The sequence below is a fragment of the Delphinus delphis genome, chromosome 17 (genome assembly GCF_949987515.2).
Source record: "Delphinus delphis chromosome 17, mDelDel1.2, whole genome shotgun sequence".
Lineage (NCBI taxonomy): Eukaryota > Metazoa > Chordata > Mammalia > Artiodactyla > Delphinidae > Delphinus > Delphinus delphis.
In genome coordinates, this window is record NC_082699.1 from 61,629,735 (window position 1) to 61,654,544 (window position 24,810).

Here is a 24,810-nt window from a genome sequence, read left to right on the forward strand (position 1 = left end):
GACTCAGAAAGGTTAAATAATTTCCTCAAGACTACAAGGTAATGGTGGAGAAAACCCAAACTGAATGGTTCAAATTCCTGATTTTTTCACCACACCTTGCCTCCTGGGTTGAGTTTGTTTTGTCAGAAATTCTTCCTACTAAACTGAAAGTTCCTTGAGGACAGGGATTGCCTCTCCATCATCTCCTGAAAGTTCCACAACATCTGGCATAGAAAGTGTTGAACTTCCTCCATCTGGACCAGCCACATTCCCCAAACAGAACTCTAAATACCCAAGAAATATGGCTGCCAATTCTAACATTCAGACCTCCTCAACCTCCCTTGGCAGTGAGTTGCAGTGTGTAATTAGTACTGCAGGCAATATTACCCTTGAACCCCAGAGTGCCAAATGACATTCAGAGTTCACAATGCAATGGCAACCTGCTAGCATTAGTCTAACCTCCCCAAAATACCCATTTTCCCAAGTGGACTTATGACCTGGACACACTTGTTTGCCTCTTTATTAGACTTGTGTTTGTCTAGGAATGAAAGGAATAAGCAAGTGGGATGCACATGCCTTGCATTTTAATGAGGGCCAGGATCCTTTGGAGCAAAGAGGGCATTGTGATGCATTTGAAGAGCATGTGGACTCTGGCCGCATCACCCCAAGTCCGGGCTAACAATGCTTTCCTCAACATTCCTTGGCGTTGGTCACAGCTGTGCTCTGCACTTGCATACACATCGTGGCTAGCCCATGGTGAATGATCAGATGGGGTGAAGGATGAATGATTTCTCTCCTTACTGTTGTTCAAGTTGCTTCATGGGAGGACAACACAGCTAAATGTAAACATTTTGGGAGCAAGTATAATTCTTTCTGGGTTAAGATTTAGTGAAGAGTGGAGAATTCTCAAAGTCAGGCAAACCTAGGTTCAAACTTCAGGGCTACTGTTCACTAGCTGGCTGTGTCTGGAAACAACTCAACAGACTTTTCTGCTCTCACTGAGCCTTCAGTTCTCAGCTCAGAGAAAGGCCTTCCTGACCCCATCCACACCCTTCACACACACACACATACACACATACATACACACACACACACACACACACACACACGTCATTATTCTCTTTCTCCCCAATCTTTACGCCTTACAATACTTACTCTAACTGTAATAGAGAAGAACCTTCGTATTCTATCACAAGTTAATCACTAAAGGGATGTTGCCTATAAGCTTAAATTATAGATAATGGCCCATCTCTGGGAACCCTGCTTCCCAGGTAATGAGCATTAAGCTAAAATACCTTTGTTTAGCTCACAGGAAACATCCTGACCAGGTCCACCTGTGAATGACTACAGGGAGGAAGAAATGAACACATCCCCTCCGGAGGCTGATGGGAACCAGGAAGTGTTTGACTTTACTCCCTCCCCTTTTAGTAAAAAAGGAGCCTGGATTCTAATTCAGGCAAGTCAGTTCTTTGGGGCACGAGCTCGCCATCTTCCTGGTTGGCTGGCTTTCTGAATAAAGTCATTCTTCCTTGCCCCAGCAACTCGTCTCTCCATTATCGGCCTGTTGTGTGGCGAGCAGTATGAGCTTAGACTCGGTAACAACTCCTGGCCTGTGTGCCTCTCCCACTAGACTGTAAACTCCATGAGATTAGAAACCAAGTCTATGCCTCTTCTCATTTATCCCCAGAGTCTGGCACAGTGCCTGGCACACAGAGACATTCAATTAATGTTGGTTCAATGAATTAACAAAGGAAGAAGATTGTGACGAGAGAGGAAGGGAAATGTAACCAGAGCGTGGAGGATTGAGACAGAGGAGAAAAGGGATGAGGCAACTGTCCTGCAGCTTTATTCTCTGTAAAATGGCAGCAGAGTTGCTGGAGGCTTCTCCCTCCACCTCCAAGGCTAGAGTTCTCAAGGATTTTCTAGATCCTAGAGGATGACTAAGCCAACCCTAGGAAAATAATGCTACTTGCTTTGCTCCTGTTTCCATGCACCCCAGGCACGCTAGGAAATTGCAAAACCCTGCTGATAATGGCCATGCATGCTCATGCCACTTCACTTTTGCAAAGCAAAGTCTCCAGGAGTCTTGGCCATGTTTTTAATGACTACATATTGACTTAGCTCTTGAATGGTTTATACACAATATTGCAGATTTTTCCAGTCTTTTCAAGTCATCCAATTCCATCACTCTCAGGGAACAACGTTTATCTCCTAGTCTCCTCAAAAGATCAAGGCTATTCTAATATATTTAACAGGGTCCACATACAGATTTTATTCATAGTGACTCCATACACAAAATATGCTTTGGAGGGTGAGGAATACTGGTAAAAACTGATTTTTTTTCTAGTTTTTGCCTAAGGATTAAATTATAGATTGAGGTGTTTCTGAGGACAATTGCCTGTCTTGTGCTATTTAAGAAGGTTATTCTCCAGCAGCCTGGCTATATTTTTAGTCAATTTGGAGCCACTGGGGGTGGATATTAGGGCTATAAATATCAGAGGTAATAGTAATAAGGGGTTTAAGGTCCAGTGAGCACTGGATGAACATCCTGTAACATCTCACAGCACGGCTTCCCAAGGCAAACACGGCCAACCAAGGACTAAAAGACACTTTCAGAACAAAGACATCTCTTACAAGCTCACCTCAGAGATATTACGGGTTTGGTCCCAGACCACTGCAATAAATCAAATACCACAATAAAGCAAGTCACGCAAATGTTTTAGTTTCCCAGGGCATATAAAAATGATGTTTACACTATCCTGTAGTCTGTTAAGTGTGCAATAGCATTGTGTCTAAAAATCAGTGCACATAACTTAATTTAAAAATACATTATTGCTAAAAAATGCTAACTGTTGTCTGAGCCATCAGCAAGTCGCAATCTTTTTGCAATAGTCACATCAAAGATCACTGATCACAGATCACATAACAAATATAATAACAATTAAAAAGTCTGGACTATTGCAAGAATCACCAAAATGTGACAGAGACACAAAGTGAGCCATTGCTGCTGGAGAAGTGGTGCCCGTTCACTTGTTCCATGCAGGGTTGCTACAAACATTTAGTCTGTAAAGAAAAACGGAAGACAGTATCTGCGAAGCACAGTGAAGCAAATAAAATGAGATACGCCTGTATAAAGAAGCCAGACAAGCATCTTTCCATGCTGTGATCTGACAAGTAGGGGCCGCTGTGCTCTCTGAGCTTCCTGCCTGAACTGTTCTGTCAATCAACCATGGCAGATGTTCCCAACTTTTCCAAACTCTTTATTTTACCCTTGCTTTGAAACAGTCATTTGAAATAAAAATAATAAATGCCTAGTGGACCACGGCAAATGCTCTTCCCGTTTTGTTTTTGTTTTTGTTTTTTTTTTTTTGCTCTTCCCGTTTTTTTAGACATTGTCTCACTTAACCCCAGTAACAATCACACATATAGGAATTATTATCATCTGCAATTCACAAGGGTGGAAACTGAGATACAGAGAAATTAAGCAGTAGAGCTGGGGCTTAAGCATTGTGGCTCCAGAGCCTGGGTGCCTAACCACGACCCCATTCCTTCTGCCTCATCTTTGGGATGGACAGTATTTAATCAGAAATCAGTTTCTCCATTATTAAACCCATTTAGGATAAATGTAATTGACTATCAGCCTTAGGGTCAGCTGTAGTCAGAAGTTTTGGAATTCAACAGACCTTAGTTTGAACTCTAAGAGCTGTGAGAACTTACCCAGTTTTTTAAACTCTGTGGGCCTTCATGTTTTCATTCTAAAAATGGGAATATAGGTAACTCCTTCAAAGGGTGGGTTTGAGCAAGTGTAGGCAAACTTTGCTTGCAAGGGGCCAAATAATAAGTATTTCAGGTCTTGTGAGCCATACAACAATCTCCTATCACAGCTACACACTTGCTGTTGGAGCATGAAAGCAGCCACAAACTATACAGAAACAAACGAGGTGGCTGCGTTTCAACAAAATTTTATTTACAAGATAGGCAGTGACCGGATCTGGCCTGCAGGCTATAGTCCTCCGACCTCTGATTTTGAGGATTACATGAGATAATGCATGTGCTTTGCATGATCCCTGGAACACAAGTCATCAAAAACGGTAATAAAATTATGGTTTCAGCGTGAGGTGACAGTGCTTTCAAGTTGGGTCCAAAAAATCCCAACCAAAATCAAGGAAATTTAACATTTTCAGGAACCTCTGAAGTCTTACTTGTGTAAACGTATAATTTTCATAACTTTTGAAATATTGACAAATTATCAACACTCTACCCCCAATATAACCTTATAGGTAGGGTTGCCAGAGACAATACTTTTTTAGTATTTTCAATATCGGGGACATAATTATACTAAAAAAGTATTTCTTGTTTATTTGCCATTGAAGTTAAACTGGGGCATCCTGGAGGTTTTACTGTTGTTGTGTATTTTGGTTCTCTTGCCCGTTTTTTCCTAAATCTGACGACCCTACCTACAGATCTCTGTGATTCCACAATTTGGGAACCACTGGTTTTATCACATAACAAGAATAGCCCAACACAAGCAACATTTTGTTCTTTCAGGGAGGGAAAGAATTACATTCTTATGGAATTATCCCTAAGGTTCAAAACTAATAAGTCCCCTGGGTAGAAGCCACTGAAACACTATGAGACAACCAGCGCTCTGTGTTCACGGGTGCCAAGAACAAGCTTAGGTCACCCAAGGAAAAAGTGCAATAATCTTGCATTTGTTCCTGCTGATTAAAGTCAAGCAGCTTCCTGGAAATTGCTTGGCGCCCCTCATGTCACTATGTTGAATTAATATCTGAGCAGAATTAATGATGGAAAAACTCAATTATATCCAACACATCCAAAGTTTCGTAGTTGGATTTGTCAGTAATCAAACCGTGTCCTGAGAAAGCCCATTTTGTCAGTAAACAAAGCTTCTATGTGGAGAAGAAATATTCTGTGCACATAAACACGGTGCCTAAATTCCTGATAAATATTTGATAACGAGGACGTGGATGGAGTAGGTGCCTTCAGCCAATCAGAGATCTTCCAACAAGTAGGATTATAAAATCATTCTCAGGGGATTTAGGGGGGAAAAAACCCCACGAAAAATCTGGCTCAGCATGCCACAAACGTGTCTTTCAAATTTTAAAGAAGGAAGATGACATTTGACATGTCCATGAAGGTGAAAAGCATTGTGTTTTCATTAAACTAGTGTGGTATTTAGTATCCAGAAGCCAATATCTGAGTTTCAGGTCTACCTCTTCCAAGCTTTGCAACTTTGAATAATTCACTTAGTCTCTCTGAGCCTCTGTTTCCTATCCCTAATGGGCATTCTTACAGAGATGTAAGAATGCCCATCTCTTAGGCTTTGATCAGGGTCAAAGGAGATCACGGTAATGAAAATATTTGCTGACTGAAACAGCAATATATCGTCAGCTGTCATTCCTAGGGACAACACCATAATCTCTGGTTACCAAAGAGCAAAATAATGTTGTATTGTTACCAGCTGAAGCCATGCTAAGGGGATTATGCTCTCATGAAATCTATATTAATTCAAATCTGTATTAAGCCATAAGAAAGTATCACAAACTGGATGGCTTAAATAACAGAAATGTACTGACTCTCAGTGCTGGAGGCTTAGATGTCCAAAATCAAGGTGTCAGAAGGGTTGGTTCCTTCTGAGGGCTGTGAGGGAGGGATCTGTTCCAGGCCCCTTTTCTTTGGCTTTGTAGATGGCCATCTTCTCTCTGTGTCTCTTCCCATCATCTTCTTCCATGTCTCTGTGTTGAATTTCCCCTTTTTATAAGGACACCAGTCCTATTGGATTAGGGCCCACCCTGATGACCTCACTCTACTTTGATTACCTCTGTAAAGACCCTATGATGGTTAATTGTTATGTGTCGATGTGTTTGGGCTAAGTGATGCCCCTATAGCTGCCAAAACATTTCTGGGGGTGTCTGCGGGGTGTTTCTGGAAGCGACTAGCATTTGAATTGATTGAGTAAAGAAGATCACCCTCGGGACTTCCCTGGTGGTCCAGTGGTAAACAATCCACCTTCCAATGCAGAGGATACGTGTTCCATCCCTGGTCAGGGAACTGAGATCCCACATGCCGCGGGGCAACTAAGCCTGCCCGCCACAACTATTGAGCTCACACACCTCAATGAGACAGCCCATGTGCTGCAAACTACAAGCCGCCACAACTAGAGAGAGAAAACCCGCACGCCACTAGAGAGAAGCCTGTGCACCACAACGAAGAGACTGTGCGCCGTAACAGAAGATCCCATGTGCCTCAACAAAGATCCCATGTGCCACAACTAAGTCCCGACACATCCAAAAAAATGAGGAAAGTAAATAAAATAAATAAATTTTTTTTAAAAATCACCCTTAACGAGGCTGGTGAGCACCATCCATCCCACTGAGGGCTTGAATCGAACAAAAAGATAGAGGAAGAGTGAATTTTCTCTCTTTGCTTGAGTTGGGACATCCATCTCCTTCTGCCCTCAGTATCAGTGCTCCTGATTCTCAAACCTTTGGACTCAGACTGGGACTTACACCACTAACCCCGCAATTCTTTCGACTCAAAGTGAATTACACCACCAGTTTTCCTGGTTCTCCAGCTTGAAGACAACACATCAATGGTCCTCTCAGCCTCCATGCTCGTGTGAGCCAATACATATATACATAGATATATGTATATAGTTGACCCTTGAACAACTCAAGGTTGGGTGCTGACCCTCAGAGCAGTCGAAAACTCATGTATAACTTTATAGTCAGCCTTCTGTACCCACAGTTCCGCACCTATGGATTCAACCAGCTTCAAACTGAGTAGAAATGTAGTACATATTTATTGAAAAAAATCCATGTATAAGTGGACTCACACAGTTCAAACCTGTGCTGTTCAAGGGTCAAGTGTATATCCTATTGATCCTGTTTCTCTGGAGAACCCTGACTAATATGGAACTTATCTCCAAATAAGATCGCATTTAAAGGTATTGGGGGTTAGGACTTCAAGGAGTGGCAGATAGATACAAATCAACCCATGACAAGATCTTTCATTTATTTTGTTAAAAAGTCACCAAACTGATTCACAGTGTTTCCCAACCAAGGCCTGCTTCTCAGATGAAACATTTCACTCTACAGTGGAGACCTACCTGCTCCTTGAGTGTCTAAGAAGATGAATTATTTACTTTAGAATAAAGATCTAAGACCATGGCCACATATCTCCTCCAGACACCAGAACATTAGGCAGTGTCTCTCTTTTCAGAGAATTCTCTTTATCCTGCAACATACATGTCATCACTTCTCCTTATATTTAGCTTGGAAACAAAAATTTGTCACCCTGATACAGTCACTGAAGTTTTTAGATTTCAAGCTCAATTCATTGATCAAGAAATGTATTCACTTGTTATCTCTCACTTCTGCATCAAGCCCACAGATTGTTGATACATTTTCAAATCAGATACCTTCATGAAATTAGAGAATTAATAAGTGGAGACACACACACACACATGCACATAATATCTCATATATAATAGATTTATATAACATAGAATAATAGTGAAGTTTTTAAAGTAAAATTAGACCTTTTTTAAACTCATGCTTTCTTAGCAACTCAATATCAGTTTTTGGTCAACTATCTTGCAATTTTAGAAAATGTAAATGTCCCATACAGATGGATATATGGGTACATGGATGTATGTCTCAGAGGGTCATCAAAGCATTATTTGTAACATCAAAAGATAGAAACAACCTGATGTCCACCAGAAGTTAGTTAAACAAAACATGAGACAGCTACAGAATGGAACACAATTCACCACCCCCCAAAGACCACGTTTTTGAAAAATATATAATGACATGGGGTAACACACTTGGTATGTTTTAGTGAAAAGCAGGTTACAGAAGGATATGCATGATTCCAATTTTAAGACTACATGTGCATAAAAGAATATAGAAGGGATATTCACTGAAATGTTCACATGCTTATCTATAGGTGCTACGATTGTAGACAATTCTTTGTTTCTTCCTGGTACTTTCCTTAATTTAAACTTTTTCTACAAAATGCATGAATCACTTTAAAAATGAAAATATGACTTTTTCTAATAAATGGGAATTTCCTTCTGAAACGTTACTGCCTTACACATTGTACCATTCATACCACTGGCTGACTATTTTTCACAGATCTTAGTACTGGACTCCTAGGGGATAATAGGGGGAGATCAAATATTTATACAAATAATTATGTACTTAGCACTTTAATGCAACCCGTGGTGTTATAAAAAGGCCTTGATGAAAAAGTATATTCTCAATGAAGGATGCAGAATGCACAGAGGAGGAGTATTCCTGACATAGGAAACGGCCTAAGTAAACAAACAGGCAGCAAAATGCCAGGTTTCCTCCGGGAGTAACAAAAACTTCAGTATGAGTTGTTTGTAAGGTTTCTCACAGAATGCCAGGGCATGAGGCAGGAACATTAAGTCAAGGGATGGATGATCATAAAATTTATTGTTCAAACTAGGACCTTTTGAGAGTGAACGTTGAGTGCTCATAATAGCTACTAGGAGACACCAGGCATGCACTAGGATTATACAGGGAAACCGGGACATAAGACTTCCCTACAAAGGGCTGGGTCACAGTGACCCTTAAGTGCCAGCCTAAGTAAGATATTTGAACTTCATACACACAGTCTTGGAATCCTGGGGTTGAAAGGAAATGTCAATGCCCTCCAGCTTGGCCACCCCATCCCTGCCTGTCCAAAATTTCCAAGCATATTTATCAAGCCTTTGTTTAAATATCTCTGTGACAAAGAATGCATTGCCTTGGAACAGCTCTGTTAGAAAATTCTTCATTGTATTGAGCTGAAATTTATCTCCCTGTATCTCCCACCCATTTGGCCCAGCACTGCCATCTCAGAGAGAAAAGCACAATACTAATCTCTCTTCCCATGGAGAGTGAAAGATGTAAAGACAGATACTATAGCTCTCTAGACTTTCTCCTTTGCAGGTTAAATGTCCTACAGACATCCTTCCTACAGCATCCCTGAAGTTTGTCACTATTTGCTTTTTTTTCTTTTTTGTGTGTGCGGTACGCGGGCCTCTGACTGCCGTGGCCTCTCCCGTTGCGGAGCACAGGCTCCTGACGCGGAGGCCCAGCGGCCATGGCTCACGGGCCCAGCCGCTCCGCGGTATGTGGGATCCTCCCGGACCGGGGCACGAACCCGCGTCCCCTGCATCGGCAGGCGGACTCTCAACCACTGTGCCACCAGGGAAGCCCTGTCACTATTTGCTTTGTGTCTCCTAATTAGCTTTTAAAATGTTCCTCTCTTGTCATCTCCCTGCTACCATCTTTGTTGGAGCCACCATCCCTTCCTGCTTATACTATAATAACTCCTCCTATGTCATTTCTCTCCCTCTCTCTCTCTCTCTTTCTCTCTCTCTCATTGACCATCCCTCCAACGCTTTGTCCATATTGACCTTTCCAAAACACAAAACTGATTGTGACCCTGCTGTGCTTACGACCTTCAATGGCTCCCTGTTCTTCTCAGGATCGATTACGGCTTCAGAGCATGAAGTTCTATCCCCGACCACCACTCTAGTCTCATCTCCCTCATCCCCTCTCCTCTGTGTGTGTATCCCTTCTCTCAGTTCCTTGCACAGGACTTTTGCCCTATGGAAGTTACTGTCACCTGCACTTGGAACCCTCTTCCCTATACCACCTGCGCCTTGATAACCCCTACTCAGCTTTTGGGTTTCAATTTAAACATCACTGCCTCTGGAAAGTCTACCCCAATTCCATTAAGTCTGGATGAAAAACCCCTTCTTAAGTGGTTCCTCAGGGACCTAAGCTTCCCCTATTATACAAGTAAAACATTTAATTAAAATCACCTGCTTATTCATCTAACACCTTTGCTATATTGTGAACTCTGGGAGCAGGTCTGCTCTTTTCAGCAGTTGTCATAAGTGTCTAGCACAGTGATTGGCAAATAGTATGCACGTGTGTGCGTGTGTGTATGCGCACGTGTGTGTGTGTGTGTGTGTATATATGTATGTGCTCAAAAAATGTGTTAATGTGTAGCACCCAGAACCAGGTACAATTGTTCTAAATGTGGTCTGCATAATACAGATTAGAAGGTCTATTGTTTTCCATGTGCTATACACCATACCTCTTTTAATAAAACCTAACATTATTTTATTTTATTTATTTATTTTTTTAAAGAAGATGTTGTGGGTAGGAGTTTATTAATGAATTAATTTATTTTTGCTGTGTTGCGTCTTCATTTCTGTGCGAGGGCTTTCTCTAGTTGTGGCAAGCGGGGGCCACTCTTCATCACTGTGTGCGGGCCTCTCACTATCGCGGCCTCTCTTGTTGTGGAGCACAGGCTCCAGACGTGCAGGCTCAGTAGTTGTGGCTCACGGGCCTAGTTGCTCCACGGCATGTGGGATCTTCCCGGACCAGGGCTCGAACCCGTGTCCGCTGCATTAGCAGGCGGATTCTCAACCACTGCGCCACCAGAGAAGCCCCCTAACATTATTTTAGAAGAAACATCTCATGGTTGATTTATTGTCAGTTTAAATCCCTAAACCTTAACTACATGAAGCCACCACTTCTGTCTTTAACTTTCCCTCTTTTCTCTCTCTCTCTCTCTCTCTCTCTCTCTCTCTGTCACACACACCCAATAATTTGCAATTGATTTTTGGCAGCCATGCATGATATATTTTATATCTATTTTTGCACACTGCTTCTAAAAATAAAAAGTCAAAGTATGCTACAACTAATTGATAACTTCTGGACTCCCAATCCTTATGCCTTTTGTCTGAGCAAATGTGATCCGTGTGCTATGCCTTCATGGATGTTAAGAATATTGAATAAAACAGGAATGAAGATGGACCCCAGTAGCATACCATCCTAAAGACGTCCATCTGTCAATCAGCTATTCTTTAGTAAACGCATCCAGTCATTAATCCGGCCCACATGCATGCTTCTAATCCAGAAGAATATCACAGGATCTGGGCCCTTCCTAAAACCAAGGTGTTTGAATTGATTAATGTTAAGTGAGTATAACCATGTTCCAGGTATTTTCACAAACTTTATTTTAGTCACCATTTCCAACACCTACTATCCTTTTTAATAGATGCTAAAACTATCATTCAGAGAGAAAGTCACACAACGAGCAAGTGCCAAAGCAGGGACATGAGCCCAAGTCCTGTGACTCCAAACTCAATACCACACATTACACTGAGATCCTCTAAAAGAGAGAGTATACATTATTGGACTTACGTGGGTTCCTATTAATCACCACCTACTCTCCCAAATATCTGTTGAATGAATGAATTCTTTTTTTTTTTAAGATGTTGGGGGTAGGAGTTTATTAATTAATTAATTTATTTTTGCTGTGTTGGGTCTTCGTTTCTGTACGAGGGCTTTCTCTAGTTGTGGCGAGCGGGGGCCACTCTTCATCGCGGTGTGGAGGCCTCTCACTATCGCGGCCTCTCCTGTCGCGGAGCACAGGCTCCAGACGCGCAGGCTCAGTAGTTGTGGCGCACGGGCTTAGTTGCTCCGTGGCATGTGGGATCTTCCCAGACCAGGGCTCGAACCCGTGTCCCCTGCATTAGTAGGCAGATTCTCAACCACTGCGCCACCAGGGAAGCCCTGAATGAATTCTTTGATTCAAGATTCTTAACCCGAGGTTCATGACAACACAAGGGGTTCCAAGAGTAGGCTTGTACGAACCTCCTGAAAATTTATGGAAAGTACCATGTTTGTATATTGTGCATTTTTTCTGAGGATAGTAATGTACATTTGAGTCCCACGAGGACTGTGGCTCCAAACAAGAATAATCTGCCGTTTAAATAACTCTCTTCATCATCATTCACCTCTGTCTAGAGTTTCAAATGCACAAATTTCTTTAGAAAATCAAACTGAATGTTTTTATCTGTAGCCTCCATCGCTCTCTAGCAGCTCTTAGAGATCTCACCTGTTGGTCCCTTCTGAGCCTTCCTTCTGGTATCAAAAGATGCCAGCTTGTATCTTTGATATCAGCTTATCAGAAGGCTCTCTTACAAGTCCACCTAGCTTGGTCTTCAACCTCTTCCTGGGCCAGGTACTATACTGAAAACAGTTCCCTCGCTTTCACAAAGCCAAAGCAAAATTGCAAACAGCTTTTTGTGCAGCTTTTCCCAGCCTTGGGCAAGGTTGGGATAGATGTGGACAGCAGTAGGAGAAAGCCACTGAGATGTGGATGGGAGAGGGAGCTGGTAGATCTGGAGAGTTGGGGGATTATCTTAAGTACCCAGAAAGTCTACACCCTTCTTCTGTTAAATAATTGGAAGACTACACCTTTTCCTGATAATCAGGGTTGACTTTCATTCTTCATTCTTTACCATGTTGTATTATACATTGTATCTCTTTCATCTTATTCAATGCCTGGAGATCATAGTCATTGACAAGAATTGTACAAGAATTCCCACAAATTTACTGAGCATCCTCATTGGGTCCAGGCTATAGGCTCGAAGTATGCTCAGACAAACAGAGCTGATGCCAGCCCTCGAGGAGTCTACAGACCAGTGGAGGACAGACAAGTAAATAGATACTTGCAAAAAAGAATGGTAAATGCTCTGATAGAAGGAACAGAGGAAGCTCTGGGAAAAAAGGGGAGAGCCACCCACCCATTCTGAAGGATGAGGGGCGGTCTCCAAGAGAAAGTGGCTCTCAGCTGAGTCCTTAGGGAAAAATAGAAGTTAGACCTAAGAGAAGGACAAAGAGGAAAGTCATGTTTAGTAAATAGCTTGATATGCATAAATTTGCATACAACATGCATAAAGTATGTATTAAAATGTGCATAACATGTGTAGAGGGAGTGACTGATGAGAGATAAAAGGGAAGAGAAAGGCAAGTCCCAGAGAACCTGTGTACATCAACATTATTCTCAAAAGGAAAAAAATAGAAATCCACGGTAGACTTTTCAAAAAAGATCTGCATGATCATATTGCATTTTAGAAAGACCATTTGATACAGTATGGTGACAAGACAGGGGGCATGGGGATGGGTAGTAGTGGCCTCAAATGAGACTAACAGAAAGTTGTGACCAGAATCAAATTTGGGGTGGTATTGACTTACACTAAAACAGTGGAAGCTGAGCTGGAGACACAGGTATGTGTATGAAATGCATTAAGCAGGGAGAGCAGATAGGACTAGGTGTCATGAATGAAAGAGAGGAATGATGATTCTGTCTAGGATGATTCTGTCATGTCTGGCTTGGACAATTAGGGATGCCATTTGAGCACTGGAGAATAGAAAAGGAGAAGCAGGCCTGGGAGAGAATGAGAGCAGACAAATTCAATTTGAACATGTTGATTTTAAGGTGCTCCATGGAGATGCACCTTAAAGTGGAGATGCTCCTTAAAGTGGAGATGCTCTATAGAAAAAGGTTGGTATTTAGGAGAAATATCTGGATAGGCTATAGATTTGTATGTAGTGGGTGAACCCACGGGGGTGGAAGAGGTTTCCTAGGGAGACTACTGGATGGAAAGGGAAGAGAGTCAAGGAACACAGGGGCACACCAATGCTGATGAAGGGAAGAACTTTAGAGGCATTAAATGAAACTCAGAAGATCAGAGGAAAACCAGGGAAGTGTGGTATCAAAGAATCCAGGACAGAGTTTAATAAAAAAAAAGAAAGAAAGAAAGAGAGGGATGGGGGGGATGGCCAACAGTTCAAAATGACACAGAGAAGACTTGGGGGAGATTGAACACAACACACTCTCTGGTTTAGCTCCCAAGAGGTCTCTGGTGGCCCTGGCCAAGGTTTGTCTTCAGAAGGGAGGGCAGAAGCCATTGACTGTGGATGAGCAAGTTACTGGGTAGTGGGGGCATTGAGATGGTGAATGTCACCCACTCGTTCAAGAAGTTTGGTGGGGCAGACTTCCCTGGTGGCTCAGTGGTTAAGAATCCACCTGCCAAAGCAGGGGACACCGGTTCAAGCCCTGGTCTGGGAAGATCCCACATGCCGCAGAGCAACTATTGAGCCTGTGGTCTAGAGCCTGCGAACCACAACTCCTGAAGCCCGCATCGCGGGCACCACGATGAAGAGTAGCCCCGGCTCGCTGCAACTAGAGAAATCCTGACTGCAGCAACCAAGACCCAACGCAGCCAAAAATTAAATAAATTTGTTTATTTAAATAAAGAACGTTTGGTGGGAAGGTAAAGGAGAAAAAAATTTTTCAGCTAGGGAGGAAGTGCAGAAACTCAACAAACACCGATTGACTGAAGTGAGGAAGACGTCCTATTCCCGGCAGACCTGGCTGGGTGAAAAATTCATAAACAAATGCCAGAACCGGCTTCCCTCTCTGCGTCCTGCTGAGCGCTAGAAAGGCTTTTGTTTTCATTGTCTTTATCAGTGAGAAGCGGCTCGGTTCGGGGCTGAACCTGTTAAAATGAAACCAGAGTGTGTAGCAGGACAGCCATCGAAAGCCTTGGACCCACCGCTCGCACCTGAACGCCGGCTGCCCCTTCCGACCCTCCCCACCTGCCGTATTTGCCCTGCGAGATTTCCAAGTCCGGATCAGAAGCACCCCTGCTCAGCTGAGACTCCGGGTTCCCTCAACTCTTCTCCAAAACCGAGCCAGATTCATTTGAAAGTCAGCTTGTTCAAATAGTGAAGTACAAAGGGCCGAGGGGCTGGCTGTGCCGCCGCCGGCTGTGTGCACGCCGGGCAACACCTTCCCTTTGTGGAGCCCCCGAGGGGACCCGGCCATGTGGAACGGGCTCCCTCCATCTGCGAGATGTCTGTTGCCTTTGGAGTCAAGTGTGGGATCCCACAGCACATTACAGAAGCAGATGACTTTAAAAATCCCTATCCTCTCCGCAAAGCCCTGGTCCAACAGGTAATCCACCAAACGCCGAGCCCTCTCGCGGCCCCGGAGGACCGAGCTCCCCGAACCCCGAGACCCGCTGCGCCCAGGGGAGCTCCCACTTGGCACAGGTTCCAGCCGCGGTGACCGGAGACTCGTCCACGGCCCCTCTCTGCAGGGACTACCGGCTGGGTTTCCAGAAACGAGATACATATTTACAAACCCAAACATTCCCTGGCAACCAAAGCTCGAAATGAGTTCCGCTCTGCATCTCGCGCGCCTGGAAATCGCTGCAGCTGAGTGCACGGGAACGCAGCCCAACGGGGACCGCTTTCCGGCACATCCGGAGGCCCTTTGCAAGGTTTCTCGGCTGACAGAACAGCAGCTGGGACCCGGGAGCCCAAGCAATGGAGGACGGGGAGAGGGAGGCGCCTACCGTACCCGCTCGGCGCGGCGGCTCATTGCTGCGGCCGTCTGGGCGCCTGCTCCGGCCCGGGCGCTGCGGACGCGGCCTCTGCTGTGAGCTCTGCCCCGGGACGGCTGCCTCGGGCTGCTCTTGTTTGCACTGGGCCGTTTGCTTTTGGGATTTCTCCAATGCAGATGTAGTCAGGGGGCCGCTGTCCCGGGGGACAATGATTCCATTGGAAGCTGGCCTTTGACAAGACTCACACATGACCTTTGACTAAAATGGCTTTGGGGAAGGAAAGTGACCGGAGGCTGAAGACCGGGCATCCAGGGCAGCCGTCCGCATTCCCACCCCCAACAGTGCCAAGTTAATTTTTCATCCCGTAATCTTTCAAGGAGAGTCTCTGTGAGGTTTGATTTGCCATTTCTCCCTCATTCTGCCGGATTCTTTATCCGGGGTTTCCGAAAGGATTTTGCTGCCGAAGTTTCCTGCCGTGTTGTTGATGACTTCCCTGAATTAGCATTCCCAGGTTAAACGCGAGCAGTATGTTGTATAAATTCCTCTAACACTCTGGAAAATAATACCCCCATTTTTTCCCCTAAAGCATGCTACAATTGACAAAGGGCTTGTGACAATCATGCTGTCACTTGGCCTCCCAAACAATGACAGGAAGACTCTCCTATTACTACCATTTTACACATAAAGAAAAAGAAGCTCCAGAAAAATAAGACATTTGCCCAATCACCCAACCAGAAAGTGAAATCTGAGTCTTCTCAATCACATCCTGTCCGCATCCACAAAGCACCCACCTCCCTGCTGGGTGACCCACCCCAGTAACTTAATTATAACACGTAAGCACATGTCATAATGCATAATATACAGCAAGAGTAACTATAGAACATTTTAATGTTTGGATTATAAAAGCGTTAGGAAGTGTTTTAAAATAACAGCTGTTTTGGTTAAGGATATCCACAGATATCTTGAGTTCATGGACCACGTTTCTTTATGGTCTAATTTTTTCTCTTTACCAGCTGCTGAAAGAATGCTATAGGAACCAGACGGGCAACTCTGAAGTGCTGGTACAAGCCTAGGGGTTCCTGAGGCTGCTTCGAGAGTCTGTCACTAGTCATGACCAGAGCCTTTTTCCCTCCTTTTTCTGGGTCCTTCCAGATGGCAAAATGCTAAATAGAAGGGGAAGAGGCTGTGGGATTGTAAAGAAAGCCCCCGTGAACAAGGAGGCAGCCTCCCTGATTTTAGTGTGAAGAGGAGAGCTGTGATGGGGGTCTGCGGAGATGCTCCAGAGATGTCTGGTCTGGCCAATGGCATCACCCTCATTTTTTCGTGATACTCACACTCAGCCTGGCAGGACTGGAAGGAGTCAGCCAGGAGGAGAAGAGAAAGAAGCACATCACTGACTCATACAACATCATGTCCAAAAGCTGTCCTGATGCCTTTGGCAAACTGAAAATAGTTCCTGCAGACAAGAGCGGAGGGTGTGGGAGGCTGTGTCTAGAGAGGAGGGTGTGGGTTTGGACTCTGACCAGCCTCCTGTGTCACCTGAGGGAATTTGGACTTCATCCTGCGGAGCCCAATGGGTTAATATAACTGGCTCCGGGTTACCAGCTCATAAGAAAAGGATGCAGGAGTCCTATGCTGTTCTACAACAAGAAGAATATATATATCAACCTGGCTTGGTGGTTATGGGCATTGGCTTCATCAGACAGATGCAGTTTCTTCTTCTTCCTAGCTACAAAAATGCGAGCGGGCTTCCCTGGTGGCGCAGTGGTTGAGAGTCCGCCTGCCGATGTAGGGGACACAGGTTCGTGCCCTGATCTGGGAAGATCCCACATGCCGCGGAGTGGCTGGGCCCGTGAGCCATGGCCGAAAAAAAAAAATGCAAGCAATATATTTAACCTCAGTAAGCCTCAGTTTTCTCAGCAGTGAAATGGGGATTATGGTACATGCTATGAGAATTAAATGAAATTATGTAGGTAAAGCCCCTTGCCTTTCTTCTGACATACAGTCGTGCTCAGCAATAGGTAGCTACTGTTGTCTTTTAAAGTATTGATGCTTTAATGTGTGCAGCAGCTACCATGGAATAGGAACTCCCTTCCTTCCAGCTCATTCCCTTCTCCCCATTATACGTTTTTGGCTTTTGACTCATTAGAGTTTGTCCTTTATTCTTTCCACTTTGTTCCTCCTTCTCGACACTACTTCCTTCCTTTATGTCCCAGCCTAGACTTTAATGTCGGTTTCGATCTTACTCTCCTTCCACCTCAGTTTGTTCATTTCCTGGTCCAACCACTGCCATATACCATCTGCAAACCCTCAGCCACGATGTAACGGTCTGCTAGAGCTACACAGCATCACACACCGTGTCCACTGGCACCACCACCTGTGTGTGCTCTGCAGCCTAGGTGCCGGGTCCAGCACCACTGTATTCCTTATGAGTGTCCCTGGTCAGCCCACCACTTCACTTCCACAAAGTCACTCTTCCCACCCCTGGAGAACCCGGACCCCACTCCCAGCTGACTTTCAGCAAACGACCTCCTCTCCCCCAGCAAAGGGCACAAGCACTATCAGGAGGGAACTCTGCTTCCTGTCCTTGCACCAGAAAACTTATTTCCAGTCTCCACACCTTGCCTCCCACTTTCGAAGTGGCCCTCCTTCTGTATGCTATGGAATCCCTCTCTTCCCATGTCTTCTGGAACATTCTTTCATCAGCCATCCCTCTATCCTTCAGTTTCTTCTTTACTGATTTCACTAGTTCATTTATTCATCAGACATTTATACATTGCATGTATAAATCACATGACAGTCAGCATCTTTGATTCTAGGAATACAAGAATAAATAAAATATCACAGGGGCTTCCCTGGTGGCGCAGTGGTTGAGAGTCTGCCTGCCAATGCAGGGGACACGGGTTCGTGTCCCGGTCCGGGAGGGTCCCACATGCCGCGGAGCGGCTGGGCCCATGAGCCATGGCTGCTGAGCCTGTGCGTCCAGAGCCTGTGCTCCGCAACGGGAGAGGCTGCGGCAGTGAGAGGCCCGCGTACCGCAAAAAAAAAAAAAATCACAGTCGCTAAACATATTCAACTGTCTCTCATACAATGTACTCCGTTTTTCCTAATACGGTCTGAATACATGCCTGTTCGTTTTAACAACAATAACAACACACACACACCCCACATGTATCCACTGTCTAGAACATACTTCCTGTGGATCTTCCAAGGTCAGTTCCTTCCTTTAGAACCAGGCTTAAAGTCACCTCCTCAAAGAGACCTTCCCTGACAGCCAATATAGGGAACCATCCTCTCCCTCATCATCAGCTACCTGTTAGCCTTCTTTATGTCCATCACATCATTTATCCCATGTTGTAATGAGAGATTCCCTTGTTCCCTTACTTGCCTATTTCCTGCTGCTTCCACTAGTCTGAACCTTCATGAGGGCTTGGACCCATCTTTTAGTCACTGCTGTATCCCCAGTGCCCAGGGTGTACTTAATAGGCTCTCAGAAAACATTTGTTGATTGTTAAACCCCCAGGTGCCACACCATCTTCGCCTTAATCTTTTTTTAATTTTTTATCTCCATCAGACATCCTACTGGTTTTCAACATTGACTACAATTAGAATTCCCTGAGGAGTTTTGAAAAATCCTGATGCCCAGAGCACCCTCTGGGATGAGACCTTGGTACCAGTTTTGGTAAGCTTTCCAGGCAATCGTAAAGCCAAGCTTGAGACCACTGACCTAACCTCTGCCTGACACGTGGGTGATGCTTGAGAAGGAAATGAAGGGATGAATGAATGATTCAAGGGATGGGGTCACTTCGCTCCAGCTTATCCTTCAATCCTCTTCCCCTGAGTCCTCCCATTCATCATGTTATCCAGGCATGCAAACCGCAAAACAAGTCCTGCACTGTCCTTGCTCCAAGCTTTCACGTGATATCAGCTCTACCAAGAGCACCCATAGAGCATCTCAGCTGTCTAAGGAGTTTCCTTGCCTCTGGACTTCCCGGTAAAATCTGGATTGGGGCTCCATACCAACTCCTCTGCCAGATCTTTCCCAGTGTCCCCAAAGGGCTCACCTTTCTCTTTGCACGTGTCCCCGTTAGAGCCGTTGTGCTGCCGCCAGCAGCTGTGTCATGATTGGTTTTGACCCGGTGATCCTTCCTCCTTGTACCCCCATGTCTTGCAGACCGCCCAACTAGAGATAAATTAATGGATTACCACATTAAACAAGTTTTTAAAGAGATGCTCTATGTTTTTTTTTGTTTGGGGATTTTTAACAGCCTAATTGAGCTGTAAATCGCGTAACATAAAATTCCTCAATTTAAATGGTACAAGTCATGGTTTTTAGGATATTCACAGGGTTAACTATCACCACAATCAATTCTAGAACGTTTTCATCACTCCAGGAAGAAACATTGTACCCCTTAATTATCACTCCCCATGACTGCTCAGCCCCCCAGCCCTAGATAACCACTAACCTACTTTCTGTCTCTATAGATTTGCCTCTTCCGGACATTTCACATAAATGGAGTCATACACTACTTGTGTGTGTGTGTGATGGGCATTTACTTCCACATTTGAAGACTTATTTGGCCGCAGGATCCCTCTCATATTGAGTCGATGTGGCAGATTATGGACTCTGTAGAGAGATCTTGGAGGACAAACCAAAGCAGTATTTCTTAGACCACATTACACAGCAACCTGGTAAATTACCAAATTCCTGAGCTGGGGGAAGGAGGATACAGGGATTAGCTACACCTGCTACCGCAGAAGAAAGGGACAGCGGTTGGATTCCCGGATGGCTCAGCTCTGCCACACCAGTCCCGTCACAGCCAGGCCACTGGGACAGGACTTCCTGCACCAGAAGGACGCCACATCGAGGACAAACTGCCTGGATCAGACTCTGGCTTTGCCACATGTTAGCTGTTACTCTTCATTCCCAGCTACCTCATTTCTAAAAAGAGGATAAAAACAACCCTACCTTATAAGCACCACATCATAGGATCGTGATAAAGATGAAATGAGGGGATGCATAGCAAGTGCACGGCACAGCACTTGGGCCATTACAAGTGCCTGATAAATATTTATGGTGTGGTACTTGTCGATGTTTGACTACAGCTGTTTTCACATTGTTCTTCTAAGTAAAATTTAATATGCGAAGAAGGTTCTGCTGCTTTACAAAATAATTCAAACCGTTATTCTGGGAAAATTTCACACACCATGCAGATACCCACTGCCAGATGGTCGTCTGTGTTTTGCTTGATGACAGTAGGGACAGTGGCAAGATGTAGCTGAAGCCAAAGAGTACTTGTCAATGGAAAGTTGGAGGGAGGAGACGGATTAGGTCCATTCCTGGCATAAAAAGCTGATGGAGAGAACCTACTTCTTCCCACCAAATGCTCATCAGTGCCATTAGCAGGCAGAGGATGTAGGCTAAATGGACCCTGTGTCTTGTCTTGTTTATCTGCACTCCTCTCCAGCAATTTCTTTACTTTCCTTGTACTGTTATGTGTCAGCCCTGCCTCTGGCATCCTCTGCTAAGCCCTCCTACGGTGTCTCTTAGGTACATCTGAATTCAACATGTAGGTAGCTACAAACAACAAATGCTGGAGAGGGTGTGGAGAAAAGGGAACCCTCTTGCACTGTTGGTGGGAATGTAAATTGATACAGCCACTATGGAGAACAGTATGGAGGTTCCTTAAAAAACTAAAAATAGAACTACCATAAGACCCAGCAATCCCACTACTGGGCATATACCCTGAGAAAACCGTAATTCAAAAAGACACATGCACCCCAATGTTCCTTGCAGCTCTATTTACAATAGCCAGGTCATGGAAGCAACCTAAATGCCCATTGACAGACGAATGGATAAAGAAGATGTGGCACATATATACAGTGGAATATTTCTCAGCCATAAAATGGAATGAAATTGGGTCATTTGTAGTGAGGTGGATGGACCTAGAGTCTGTCATACAGAGTGAAGTAAGTCAGAAAGAGAAAAACAAATATTGTATATTAACGCATATATGTGGAATCTAGAAAAATGGTACAGATGAACTGGTTTGCAAGGCAGAAATAGAGACACAGATGTAGAGAACAAACGTATGGACACCAAGGCAGGAAGCTGGGTGGGGGGGTGGTGATGGTGGGATGAACTGGGAGATTGGGATTGACATATATACACTAATATGTATAAAATAGATAACTAATCAGAACCTGCTGTATAAAAAATAAATTTAAAAAAAACCACGTAAGTGGCTGACCCTTGGTAGGCAATCCAATGGTCAGACACATCCATCTGTAGCAAGTGGGCACAGGATCTACCCATTTTGCTATCAAGTGGTCAATTATCCTGCCAGCTCCAGGGGTGCTGTTCTTGCCTATAAGCATCCAGTGTCTATTTTGAGTTACAGAGGGTAATTCGCGGACCTTCATCTGACTTCTGCTGCTTTGAATGGCCTTTCCTGCACATCTGGCAAACCTCTGTACAGATTCAGCTCAACTGTCTCTCTTTCTTGACTTCCTCCCCTCTGTGATCTCACAGCCCCTGTACATGCCTGTGGGGCAGAGCCTAGACAGTGTCCAGTCATCACCTGTGCGTATGACTGTGAACAACTAAAACACAAGGACCTTTTTCATTTATTTCTGTGTCTCCTATTAATAGCCCTGGGCCCAGCACACGAGGCTCGCTCCTCCAATTTTACAGATATATATTGAGAGCCTACTATGGGCTGACACTTCAAAATGCAAATATTTCAGAGAAGCACGGGAGTTTCACTTTGAAAGGAGTTTTGAGACAAGCAAATGAAGCCCAGAAAAGGTTGTGTCTTATCAAGTTTCTACAATGCCTGAGAAAGGAAAATATTGGGGATAGAATTCAACTCTCCTGACACATTGTTCTTTTAAGGCAGGGATTTTTTTTTTTCCTTTGGTTAAAATAACAGATTTTGGGGGACTTCCCTGGTGACCCAGTGGTTACAACTCCATGTTTCCACTGCAGGGGTCACAGGTCGATTCCTGGTCAGGGAACTAAGATCCCACACGCCGCGTGGTGAGGCCAAAAACTAAATAAATAAAATAAAAATAACAGACTTTTGAACATGGTTAGAAAACTGGAGAAAATATGAATGATTCTTTTGTTCATTAATGGTTTTTCCAGATCAAACACTAGCGCTCAAAGCACCCCTGAGTTGGTGAGGGAGGATATTAACACAGACCAGTGTAGATCTGCAGTGTGGCTAATTCCCTTACCGTCTGACTCCCTGTCCTTCTCCCACCCACCCCTGCTGGCTCACATCTCACCCACCCCAGGCCAACCAAGGGCCTGTAAAAATTTAACTTGGTGCGATTGCACAACCACGAAAGCTCAAATTGCTTTTTGGGGTAATGAATGAGATTCTTCAATTGCCTCGTGAAAATGTTTCCGATGGGAGGAAAAACAGAACAAATTATCACAAACATCAACGTGCCCCTCAGGCTCAGGTGAGGTGATTATACAACAAAAGGTCATAGGCGATACTCATTTGGGCCAGCTTGGAGGACAAACAGAATCTCATGCTGTTTCTCTACCTGCTCCTTTGTTGAATGTCTATTGTTAAGAGTCCTTTTGGAGGTTATGGTTATGTTTGTTAACTTTGATTTGGTGTATGCATATGGCCAAACTCATCAAATTATATCCGTTAGATATGTGCAGGTTTTTTATATCAATTACACCTCAGTAAATGTGTTTAAAAAGAAAGAAAAAGAAACTATTTCCTCACTGAGTCAAAATCATGGTGGAGCAAATCCACTATTCTGTGTCTCTCACCAAGGTGGGCTTTTTGTAAGAAAGAGCAAGACTAGAATTCCTGCCTGGCTCCTCGAAGGCTCCTGCTGAGTTTCTCTTAACTCCTCATGTGTTGGCACTAACTCCAGTGAATGCCACTCCTTAAGGCCAGGCCACCATAACCTCTCATAGGGACCGCTGAGAAAGTCACCTAACCATTCTCCTTGACTCCAATTTGAAGTCTTTTAACCTACCCTCCATGCTGCAGCCGGACAGATCGTCCTAAAATTCCAACCTGACCTAATTCCTCTGCTTAATACACTGCAGGGTTTCCCATTGTCCCAAAGATAAAGTGTTAATTCCATAATCTAGTTTAGCGATAATCTGGTCAAGGTTGCTGCCTATAGACAAAAGTTTCTAGCTAAGGAGTCTAGTGAGCTAGAACCTGGTCCGTGTTCCACATGCCAAGCCATGAGCCCTAGCACTGGCCCATTCTGCCTAAGACACAGGAAGGGCTGGAGATCCCCCCTGGATGACCTATTACTTCCTGCTGTAGGTGCATATCTAATAGCCCCTATACGTGCTTCCATCCTAACCTCAGCATTATAATCCCGCCATATTAGCATCTCAAAATTCCCCTCTGTCTTGCTTCTGACTCTTTGCCCATGTTCTCCTCCACTTGAACTTTTCTTCATTCTTCTCTTCACGTAGGTAAGTCACATTCTTCTTTCTTCTCTCCACTTAAATATCGCCTTCCCTGACCCTCTTGGATTAGATTAGGAGCCCCCAATATGTGTTCTCAAAGCACCATGTGTTTTTCATAACAGTGTGCTCATTCTATGGTTTTATAATTGCCTATTTATCTCTTTACTTGAGAGCAGGGACTGTACCATGGTTCTTTGTAACTTTCTTGTCTAGGTATTCAATGGATATCTGTTGATTAAAGAAATGAATGAATAAATGGATGGATGCATAAACATATTTTTAAAGAACCTTGAACTCATGTTTCCAATCAACATCACATTTTGACTAAAAATGCTCCAAAATCTTATTACCTACTGTCCTATAATGGGCTTAAATGTATTTTTTTCTGCCTTCACAGAATGCATTTCAAAGGGTGGAACTCTAGGTATTGGGACCTCATCTTAGCTCATCCAAAATCACAGCTTTCCCATTTTACAGACTAAAAATGCCAGACTTCTTTCTTTGTAGCCTTGATGGATGTTTCCAAATGAAAAGATGATGGTCTTTCCAAGGTGTCTTCAACTCATGGGCCTGTCCACCTTCCCCCAACATGGCACCCGGGGCAACACAGGGAAGGCCTTGAATATTTTCATGAGGAGTTTTGCATTCATCCTGCGGGTAAGAGGGAGTTCATGAAGAGTTTTAAACAAGGGAGTGTCATATTCATTTTTGTGTCTTGAGCAATTGCTCTAGAAGGGGTAAGGAAGATGAGAGCCTGTGGGCAGGGAAGTGAGAATGAAAGCCACTGGAATATTCTGGCAAGAGATGATGAAAGCCTAGACCTTGATCATGGCAATGGAGATAAGGATGCAAATTTTTTTTTAGAAATTGAGGAGGAAAAAATCACTTGGACTTGGTTAAATATGGTAATAAGAGAGGGAGAAGAATCAGAAAAGATCCTAGGATTTCTAGCTTCAGCAACTGGGTCACTGGTGGTATCATCATCTGGGCTCAGGACTATAAGGATAGAGAGTTCACTAAGATGTATTCAGTTTAAGTTATGGACTTTCCTAAGAAGTAAAGGTAGGAATTATCTCTGCACACACAGTTTCAGACATACCTCACACATAATAGGTGTTCAAAATGC

General features: G+C 44.1%; 1 protein-coding gene across 6 annotated transcripts in view; it reads right to left on the reverse strand.

The window, feature by feature from the left end:
• ENPP2 (ectonucleotide pyrophosphatase/phosphodiesterase 2) overlaps positions 1-15,390 on the reverse strand; it is a 107,471-nt gene extending 92,081 nt beyond the window's left edge. For all 6 annotated transcript variants that reach the window (XM_059995106.1, XM_059995105.1, XM_059995103.1 and 3 more), the window contains exon 1: positions 15,244-15,390. In XM_059995106.1, the coding sequence (XP_059851089.1) occupies positions 15,244-15,264 (21 nt within the window). In that variant the 5' untranslated portion in view covers positions 15,265-15,390. The remainder of the gene's footprint in view (positions 1-15,243) is intronic.
• Between the last annotated feature and the right edge of the window lie 9,420 nt (positions 15,391-24,810).